At 44.7% G+C, this 10,229-nt stretch overlaps 1 protein-coding gene across 2 annotated transcripts; it reads left to right on the top strand.

Annotated features, from left to right (window-relative positions):
* The first annotated feature begins 314 nt into the window (after positions 1 to 314).
* cfap57 (cilia and flagella associated protein 57) lies at positions 315 to 10,108 on the top strand. 2 transcript variants are annotated; one of them, XM_070993512.1, is made up of 21 exons: positions 315 to 520; positions 643 to 956; positions 1,050 to 1,309; positions 1,491 to 1,665; positions 1,748 to 1,900; positions 3,004 to 3,143; positions 3,889 to 4,054; positions 4,191 to 4,304; positions 4,496 to 4,708; positions 5,273 to 5,446; positions 5,599 to 5,760; positions 5,922 to 6,077; positions 6,229 to 6,322; positions 6,425 to 6,615; positions 6,707 to 6,880; positions 6,978 to 7,136; positions 7,761 to 7,904; positions 8,173 to 8,289; positions 8,904 to 9,035; positions 9,207 to 9,350; positions 9,511 to 10,108. In XM_070993512.1, exons 1-21 carry the CDS (start codon positions 364 to 366, stop codon positions 9,679 to 9,681), a joined length of 3,510 nt encoding a protein of 1,169 aa, XP_070849613.1. In that variant the 5' UTR covers positions 315 to 363; the 3' UTR covers positions 9,682 to 10,108. The 2 variants fall into 2 exon arrangements, with proteins under 2 accessions (XP_070849613.1, XP_070849605.1); XM_070993504.1 differs by having other exon boundaries at positions 1,449 to 1,665.
* The last annotated feature ends 121 nt before the right edge of the window (positions 10,109 to 10,229 follow it).

The raw sequence follows: 10,229 nt of genomic DNA, 5'->3' as shown, positions 1-10,229 counted from the left end.
CGAGACGACGAATCTCATTAAGAAAGAAAAGTAACAGACAAGCAGTTTTCCTAGTTATTTAGGCGAAAATGTGCGAGTAAAAGACAAAGACTCAGAATGAAGATATGTAAAGGATGATACGGCAGACGGAGAGACGGAGGAGAGGGAAAACAAGTTCGCAATATCTCGCGGGATTTCCTACGTTGCATAGCGACGGGACTCTAACATACCTGTGCAAGTGTGTTTTACTCCGGCGTTCGTGCGGCTTTTTTGCTTTAAAACCAGAGATAATACTGGTGGAGTAGTTGTTATGTGTGGAGGGCGTTTTTAGTTTCAATCACGTTCAAGCCAGTTCGCAGCATAACAACTTAATTCCACTGGAAAATGGTTACTGTTGTTGCACAGTCCCATTTCATCTTCGGTCTCCGGACGGGTGTGAGGAACAACCTGTGTTTCTTCGATGAGCAAACTGTCGTCTTCCCCAGCGGAAACAGCTGTGTGTGCTACAACACTGTCCAACGAAGTCAGAGGTTCATCCCAGGTGGGCTGAGTGATGTGTTGACAATGTTAAGATACTTCCTGTTCATATCATGTGGTATTATATCTGTGAAATTCCTTTCATTTTCTCCATGTCAGTTATTTCCATTTGTGTTGTGTCTGCAGGCTCAGAGAAAAGCCAAGGCATGCGTGCTCTGGCCATCAGTGCCAACCGGAGGTACCTGGCAGTGTCAGAGTGTGCTGAGAAGGCCACCATCACAGTGTTCGACCTGCAGCATGAGCAGGGCAGGAGGAGAAAAGTTCTGACTACAGGAGACGTGCCTGCTCAAGAGTTTGTTTGCATGGCTTTCTCCCCTGATTCCAAGTACCTAATAGGCCAAACTGGTGGTCCAGACTGGGTGCTGATCTTCTGGCTTTGGGAAAAGCAGAAAGTCCTGGCAACAATGAAAACCAGTAACTCCAATAATCGTGTTACCCAGGTGAGTAATCCATGCTGTATCAATGTAACCACAACTCTTGTACATGCAGTCATGCTCTGAGCATGTTGTATTATTCTAACGATGTCCCATCAGGTCAGCTTCAACCCTTACAACAACATGCAGCTCTGTGTGAGTGGAACTGGTGTGTTCAAGCTGTTCCGCTACTCAGAGGGAGCCCTGAAACAGAGCAGTTCCCCCAAGGTGGAGTCCATCAACTTCCTGTGTCACACCTGGATGTCGGTGGAGCGTGTCATCGCTGGCACAGACACTGGAAGACTGCTGGTGTTCGAGTCTGGAGACCTGCGAAGAGAGATCAGTATGGCTTCTAAGGCTGTGCAGGAGCAGTCTGGCAGGTCAGAGGACAGACCACATGAATACTGTCAACACCCACAGATTATTTTATGAAATCATCGGGCACATACAGTAAATGTGTAGCATAGGCCAGGCCAGAGTTTAAGGTTAGTTTAAGTATTGGATACAGATTTTAAAAAGCATTCAGTATTTGTGTAAATTTACACAGACTTCACTTCACAGGCAAGCGGACATGAAGAAGATCAAAGACGCTGACGTAGATGAGGGTCCTAATGTGCCTCGCATCACCGCCATTCTGTCCTACTCCAGGGGCTTTGCATGCTCTTTGGGGTCCGACACAGTCTGTCTTTTTGAAAAGAATGAGGAGGACAGTTATAGAAGAAGCAGGGAGATACGGGTAAGTGTTAATGCAGGTAGCGATTGTACCACAGACTCTGTCTGTATTTATGAGTGATCATATTTATAATCTTTTGTGTCAGATTCCTCCAGACCCAAACAGCAATGAGCTGACCGTGGCTGAATGCCAGGAGATTGACACCATGTGTATCAGTCCAGCAGAGGAGACTCTGGCCATCAGCACAGACAGAGGACAGCTGTACAGCTTCAGCCTGTCCTCTGTGGAGATGAACAAGGTAGAACAGTCACCTCTACCAGCAACACCACTGTCAGTGTCACTCCTCATTCATTTCAGTGAGAGCACTGCATTGGCAGAGTGGTGTGTCACTGCAGAGGCCTGGAGCAAAAAACTCAGGGTCAAAATTCAGCACGATGTCATCCAGTGTCATCTGACAAAGCCCTGTGTTGACCAATCAAATATGTGTGAACCTACATTCCTGGTAGGCTCATTCATGTGAACATTGATTTTCTGTTGTTTGCCTTTTGACTGTCAACACAGGAGATAAAGTAATGGCAAATTCAGTGTTGATGATTGGCTGCTTTGTCAGTCTTAGGGTTGCTCATGTCAGTAAATTTCAAGAAAAGTTCCACAAAATGTCCAGTGGAAGTTAAGCTTCGCACAATTTCAATATGAAAACTGTACCTTTTAATAGTGGACTTACACTTACAGTGGAAAATCCACATAAAAAGATATAGCTGTTAGTATGCCCATTCACTTGAATTGTAACCATGTGCTGCATTCAGAAGCACACTTCCATCACATGTACAGACAATTATTCGACATCCCATCAAATAGCAATTTAGTAAACTTCCAACCCTCTGCATGCACGCTGCATTCTGATGTCCCACAGCGAGGACAAAAGCAGTAAACATATGAACAAGACGAAGAGATGATAAAAGTTAACAAGTCTAACAAAACATATATAACATAACAAAACAATATATATGGACTAACACAAACCTAATTTACCCAATATTTCCATTTTACTCCCATTGTTTCTGATAAATTCCTCTTGATTCCCATGGAATTATCCTGGAATATTTTGGTCCACTGCTGTGGTAGAGACTGAAATATCTCAACAACTATTGAGTGACTAAGAATGTAAACACGGTAACATTGTCATTGCAAGCATGTTGTTGATGTTAGCATTTAGCACAAAGCACCACTGTAACTAAGTACAGCCTCACAGAACCACGACAGTGCCTCAAAGTATTTCTTCCATCCTTCCATTCTTCCTCATGTCTTCTTGCACTGTCCCTCTTTCTCTCATGTTTCAACAAAGCGACTTTTCCTTTAGATGCTCATCCTGAGATGTACAGTTTCAACTCTATCCATCAGGAGGAACCCATGCAGTTTGAGTTCCTGTCGCAGTCCTTCCACTCTAAGTCCATCACTGGTTTGTCCATCTGCATTCGAAAGCCCCTCGTAGCCACCAGCTCTCTGGACCACTCTGTCCGCATCTGGAACTATGAAACGAAGTAAGAGACAAAATTACACCCAAGCACTTTGCCTTTTTATCTCTGTCCAGTGGCTGCACGGTGGCGCAGCAGGTAGTGCGGGTGCCTCACAGCAAGAAGGTTGCCGGTTCAATCCCCGGGTCAGGCGGGACCTTTCTGTGTGAAGTCTGCGTGGGTTCTCTCCGGGTACTCCGGCTTCCTCCCACAGACCAAAAACATGCTCATTAGGTTAATTGATGACTCTAAATTGTCCGTAGGTGTGAGTGTGAATGTTTGTCTGTCTTTGCATGTTGCCCTGCAATCGGCTGGCGACCGGTTCAGGGTGTACCGCGCCTCTCGCCCATTGTAGCTGGGATAGGACAGCCCCCCACAACCCCGAAAGGGATAGGCGGTATAGATAATGGATGGATGGATGGATGGATGGATCTCTGTCCAGTGATGTATTTACTGAAGCGTTCCACACAGTCATTTTTTGAGTCTCACACGTATAAACAAGGTATTTTATACTGCATGTTGAAGCTTGCTGAGGCACAGCGGCATCACTGAGGGAGGAGAGCAGGGAATCATTGTACAGTCCTGACCAGAAAGAGGGGTGAGCCTCTGCCTTAAATGGCCAGTGATCAATCTCTGCTGCTATTCAAACATGATTTAGGAAAGCGACCTATCAAGCCCCGTGTTCTGTATTTATGCACACTGATCCCAATGGCAGTAAACAGAGCCCAAGTATACCACGTCTTCTCATTCCCTCTCTGTGAATTGCCTTTAGAGTGTTGGAGCTGTACAAGGAGTTCCAGGAGGAGGCGCACAGCGTGGCTCTGCACCCTACTGGCCTCTTCATCCTGGTGGGCTTTTCAGACAAACTCAGACTGATGAACCTGCTTATTGATGACATCCGCACCTTCAAGGAGTTTACTGTGCGTGGCTGCAGAGAGGTGGGTTCATGAGTCTAAAAACTGTGTGTGGGTTGATTGTGTGTTTGCTCAGTACGTCTAAATTGCTGATATCACAGTCACAAGATGTACTTTTCAGCTCTTACTATTTTTATCACGTGCTCTCTTCACACCTCAGTGTGCTTTTAGCCGCGGTGGCCACATGTTTGCAGCTGTCAGTGGGAATGTCATCCACATCTACTCCGTCACCTCTTTTGAGAACATCCTCAACCTGAAGGGCCACAATGGAAAGGTGAGTCAGGCAGGAGACAATGTGAGACAGCATGTGGAAACAGTGAGTGAGTCTCCATCACACTGCTTGTGTCCCTGGGGCGGGACAGTGTCCAAAGTCAGAGAGATTGGTCATATTTGTCAAACAGCTGGCCAGCAGTAACCATGCCTCTCCAAAAAGCTCCATACTATATTAAATACCTTTTTTTGCAGGTGCGTGGCATTGAATGGAGCCTGGATGACGGCCGGCTGGTGTCATGTGGGATGGATGGTGCAGTGTATGAGTGGAACACACAGACCGGCAAGCGTGAGTCTGAGAGCGTCCTCAAGTCCTGCAGCTACACAGGTGTTGCCTTCTCTTCAGACTGCAAGACCATCCTGGCTGTGGGAACAGACCTGACTCTGAAGGAGATCCAAGATTGTCAGGTCTGTAACAGCAACACACTAATGTAGCTTATTTACTCATCTAGCAGACATGGAGCAACATCAGCATTCATTTAGAGCGACTTGTCTTTGTGTCCAACCTATAGTCCAACCTATAAATGTGATTCCAATTGTCCCTCTCCTTTTTGCTTTGTTTTGGTCCCCACCAACCCCTGAGAAAAATATCTAGCTATTTAGCAGCTAAATGTTTCACTGTGTTCACCTGCTATTGGCTAACTTTGTCTGCTGTGTCTGAAGACACAGATGCTGATGAGGGTTGTGTGCTGAAAGAGGCTAAAACGTTCTGTAAAGCTGTGGGGAACTGCAGGGTCAGGTGATAATTCTCTGTGGGTTTATCACTGTGAGCGACACTGTTCACAGTCCACATAGTCACTTGATCAGTCGTGAATACAATAATGTTGATTAAAGCAGCTTTTAGAAGGAAAAAAGAAGAACAAAACAGTCTGAGAAATTAACAATTCCTGTTCACTTAGCTTTACACAGCTAATGAAAATACAGTATGTAATGTTTGACAGTGTTTTTATATCTTGGTCATCGCTTCCCCAGGTCCTGAGGGAGGTTCCTGCTGATGATGTAGCTCACACCGCCGTGGCAGTGTCTCACTCCGGTAGAGTTGTCTTCACCGGGACTTCCAGTGGAACCATTCGAGCCATTAAATACCCGTTACCCATCCAGAAAGAATGGCTCATGTACCAGGCTCACTGTGGCCCCGTCACCAAGGTTATTCTTAATGTTGATGCACACAGTGCACACACTAAACTGACAGAGAGGTGGAAATCCTTCACCTTTAAATGCCAATTAGATACTGGGTTTTTTTAGAGCAAGAAATGATCTGTCATGTCAAACTTTGCGTAACTAGCATGTGTCCTCAGATGGTGATCACGTTTGATGATCAGTTCCTGCTGACGGTGTCTGAAGATGGCTGCTTGCTGATGTGGAAGATCATAGATAAGGAGGGCCGAGGACTGAAGAGTAACAGGCAGATCATCCATACTGAAGAGATCCTTGTCACCAAGTTAGACCTGGAGGAGAAGGTCTGTGTGTGTATGTCTGCATCAGGACATTTTACTTGCATATCTGTCAAAATTCTCCACATGGCAAGACAATGATCACATAACAGTCGGTGAGTAACATGTACGGACATTCAGTTTAATTATCCAACCCTGTGCTGTGCCCCTGTCTGTCTGTATTGCAGACCCAGAATATGCTGGAGCTGAAGATGCGTCTGGAGGAGCTGCAGATGGAGAATGAGTACCAGCTCCGCCTGAAGGACATGAACCACAACGAGAAGATGAAGGAGATTACTGACAAGTATACCCAGGAAATAGAATCTACGAACAAAATGCAACAGGTCTGCCGACTTCAAACATACTCAAGATTTCTTTCTACCTCACAGTTTCACATCAGAATGACTTCCAGCACAGGAGTCGTTTTTGCTCTTGGAATGGGTTGTATAACCTAAGATCTTTATTGTCTATTCATAATATGTACTGGACCTATAGGCCATAAAGAAAGAGATGGAAAAACGGCAACGTGAGCATCAGGAGAGTTTTGCAGAGGTCACTGTGAAACACTCAAAAGAGCTGAAGGATTTAGGTAAGAACAGGACAGCATCAGTGTCAGCCTAAACCATGGACATCTTTGTTCAGTTATCAATCAATGTGTTTGTCTATCTATCAATCAATCAATCACACACAGAGTTGTCCTACAGCCAGAAGCTGATTGTGGAGCACGAGAGGTACCAGGATCTGCAGCATGAATATCAAAGAATGCAGGAGGACTACGAGAGGCAGCTGGAGGCTGCAGAGGAGAGCAGAGCGCAAGCCCTGAAGGAGCTGACACAGCTGTACGAGGCCAAGCTGCAGGAGAGGACTCAGCTCCTGGCTCAGGTTAGGCAGGAGGAGCGGAGGGTGGGGTATGAAGTAGCAGGGACACCGCATGAAACCAGTGAAGTTCTTGAGCTCACTTTGATTTGTGCAGTGTCAGGAGGATGCTCAGCAGCAGATCTGTGAGTTCAAAGAGATGATAAAGCAAGTAGAGGAGGATGAGGAGAGGAAGATCCATGACATCCAAATCAAGTATGAGAGGAAACTGCACACTGAGAAAGAAACCAACATGAATCTGAAAGGAGACACTGGTATCATGACACAAAAGGTAAGCAAAGCGTTCTTTCACGTCTTCGTCCCCGCCTGCAGCTCATGTAATCTTCTGCTCTTTTTCTCTCTTTTGGTGGATGATTGTGTGATCACAGTTGTACAGTCTGCAGAGACACATTGATGACAGGTGCACGGACATAAGCAAGCTGAAGCAGGAGCGGCAGAGGCTGCTCGGCTTGATCCGCTCCCTGGAGAGTGACATTGAAGACCTGAAAAGGCAGATTTCTGGACACGAAAAGACCAACCAGGACAAGGTGGCTGAGAACAGGCCTTCAGCAGTTCACTCAAACACATTAGATTAAAATCCAGCAATGTTTACATTTTTTTGTGTTTTAGAGGTCACAACCTGATGTTTTTTCTCTAATTTTTGCTCTCTTGGTCATGATTTATCTTGGAGCTGGGTTCAATCTCAGTAGTTACATTTTAGTACACTTCTAAAACATGTAGATTTTAAAATATATGAGAAGAATGTGTTTAGTACAAATACAAAGTGGACAACTGAGTATACGTATATACAGCAAGAACAAATAGAAATACTCTACTGTATGCACTGTATTTTAACATGTAAAAATAATATCATCAGATCCTGATGCTCTCAAAGTGAGATCTATTAGGATTACATTTAGACTTGCATTACTGCGTTTAGGTCAGTGGAGAGATAAACAGCAAAATCTGTATGTTCAGTATGGTGAGATTGTCCTTCAGCATACAGGGCATGGGATGTTAGGTCCACCTTAACCTTTTTGACTAGTTCCCAGAGATTATGTCCCTCTGCAGTCATACAATATAACATGTTGTTAGTCATAAAAAAGTATGTCAAAGCAGAAAAAAATGACTTTCTTCCTCTAAATTCCCTTCACAAACAAACACACATACAGGATAAGACCATCTCCAGCTTGAAGAAGAAGAACCAGGAACTGGAGAAGTTGAAGTTCGTTCTTGACTTCCAGTTAAATGAGTTGAAGAAACAGACTGAGCCTCAACAAGATGACATCAATGAGAAGACAGAGCGGATCCATCAGGTCTGTCAGAATATGATCAGGTCTCATTAAAACAGTGACTAAAACAACAGACACTGCAGCAACTTGAGTTATGTGTCCATTTTACAAGAAACTTTGTTTTAAAAAGCACTCAATCCTGTTTAGATCCTTTTACTGAAACATAACGATGAAACCCGCTGAAATAAAGAGCTCCTGTGCTATCAACATGTAAAAGCTGACAAGCCGACACTTGGGTGAACTGAACTGATCAACGGTCTCTAACGCGTGTGATGTTTCTGCTGTTTGACAGCTGCAGGATGAGCTGGTGCAAATCGACAAGAGCAACACTCAGCTGAAGCTCACCGTGTCTGACCTGAGGCTCAAACTCAGGGCCAGAGACAAGGAGATGCATAAAGAGACGCAGAGAGTGAGCACATACCGAACACTTAACACTCATGATTATGGTGCACATGCTGTGCATGCTACCATTTGATTAGCTGTAGTAACAGTTATTTGATATCGTCCTGTGTTGACTGGAGCCTGTCATAGAGCAGATGTGTGGCAGATGTGTTGAATTTACAAGTGCTGCCATGTGGCACTCAATTTGACCCATGACTGTGACTGTCCCTCCGGTTCATACTGGCATCACAGGATGGTGGAGGACAAACTCTACAGCCCTCATTCTTTAGAAAAATGACTTCCCAAGTTCAGCTGAAGCTGATATGAGACATCAGCAGTCTGAGTCAGTGAAGTCAAATGTTTATCTTCTCTTTGTGCTTCCATGGACAGTGTGTCCACAAGTGAGTGGCAGAGGGACAGTGGGACAAAGTGGGAACACTGGAAGACTGTAACATTGCAAAATTGTTTGTTGAACTCAGACTGCTGAAGCCCCATATTAGCTCGATCTAACCTTTAGAAGGGCTCAGAAGGGCTCTCCTCTCAGCAGGAACAATCATAGCAAGCATTCAGCCTTTTAATGTGCACATGGGCTGAAAGTAGACTTGAAAAAATGTCAAGCTTTCACATCTTTTCTGTGGCCAGGTGAAAGACTTGGAGACACATCTTCAGCGGCTCAAGTCAGACCTCCATAACTGTGTTGGCTTCATCCAGGAGCCAAGGAAACTGAAGGAGAGCATGCAGATGATCTATTCGCGCTACGTGCAGGGTGAAGGGGTGAGTGGTTCCTACAGTGCAGGAGATGCTGATAGTTCATGGCACCAACAATCTCACACTGCAACAAGCTTTAATTGCAGCGGGGGGTCATTCTTACCCCCCCAACTCACAAACACACACATTAATTGAGTGCAGGGAATATGTGAACCCTGTGCACACGCTGTTTCCCAGGTGGAGAAGGGCAGTGTGGATGAAGACATTCAGAGGGCATTCTGTCACCAGCGTGATCACCTGCAGAGGACTGTCAGCAGTCTGCAGACGAGGCTGAGCAAATGTGCTGAGGAGCATGACAAAGCCTACGTCAAGATCATGAAGGTGCGTTATAGAGAACACTGCATGGATAATGCATCTGTCAGTATGTTATGTTTCTTAAATTCATGAGTCTAATGCTCATGGCATTCAGTATTTCTTGTGACTTAAATGTGAGCAAAGAAATTATTATCATTACTAAAGAAATGACGTGTCTACTCTGCAGGAGAACGTGCGTCTGATTACTGAAATCAATGAGCTACGTAAGGAGCAGCGATCGCTGAGGACTCAGGTCAAACAGTACAAAGCTCAGCTGGCCACGTCCAAGAAATCCAAGTCACGTCCCAACTCAGAGGATGGACCCAGAAAGGAGCCCACACATGAAGACGTCAGTTAGGAATTTCAAAAACACCAAACTGAAGCCAAGTCAGCCATCAGCACCCACAGCAGCATCCTCTTCATTTGAGTGTGACTGGATTTCCTGCATTGATGGATCTGCTCACCAGCCGATAGCTGCTGCTACATTTGTTATTCACAAAGAATACTTGTTTGTCTTCAATTAAACACTTTCTAGGATGATTTTAAGCATTTTGTTGGAACAAGAAACTTTGTGTTTACCATGAAGACATTAAGATGGTGTTAAATATATTTGCATTAAAACCATCGTTCTTGTCCTCAGAATGTTTAGTTTAGTTATTCACCATGGCCACCAGCCGTTCTGAGGCTTCTGGTTGGTTTTCTAGTCATGTCATAAAGTGAGAAAGACCTAAAATAGTGGAACTAAACCAGTCACTGATTGAGTTATAATGGCCCAGCATGAACATTTAAAACTCTTAAGAATATACATCAAGCACTTGTAGAGCTTTTTTTTTTTTCATTATTCCAGGCAAACCATTTACTTCCAGTGGTTTCCTGCTACTTGGTGTAAGAATCACTTGGCAAATA

This window comes from Chaetodon trifascialis, chromosome 3, assembly GCF_039877785.1.
Source record: "Chaetodon trifascialis isolate fChaTrf1 chromosome 3, fChaTrf1.hap1, whole genome shotgun sequence".
Lineage (NCBI taxonomy): Eukaryota > Metazoa > Chordata > Actinopteri > Chaetodontiformes > Chaetodontidae > Chaetodon > Chaetodon trifascialis.
The sequence above is the reverse complement of the archived record's forward strand: the minus strand, read 5'-3'. Positions and strand labels throughout refer to the sequence as shown.

What these genes read in the sequence shown, in the direction of transcription:
- cfap57 (XM_070993504.1), top strand. Translation starts at nt 364, where the DNA reads ATGGTTACTGTTGTTGCACAGTCCCATTTCATCTTCGGTCTCCGGACG. An exon ending in GTGCAGGAGCAGTCTGGCAG is followed by an intron (nt 1,310 to 1,448) that starts GTCAGAGGACAG and finishes GATTTTAAAAAG; the next exon opens with CATTCAGTATTTGTGTAAAT. An exon ending in TGAAGGGCCACAATGGAAAG is followed by an intron (nt 4,305 to 4,495) that starts GTGAGTCAGGCA and finishes CTTTTTTTGCAG; the next exon opens with GTGCGTGGCATTGAATGGAG.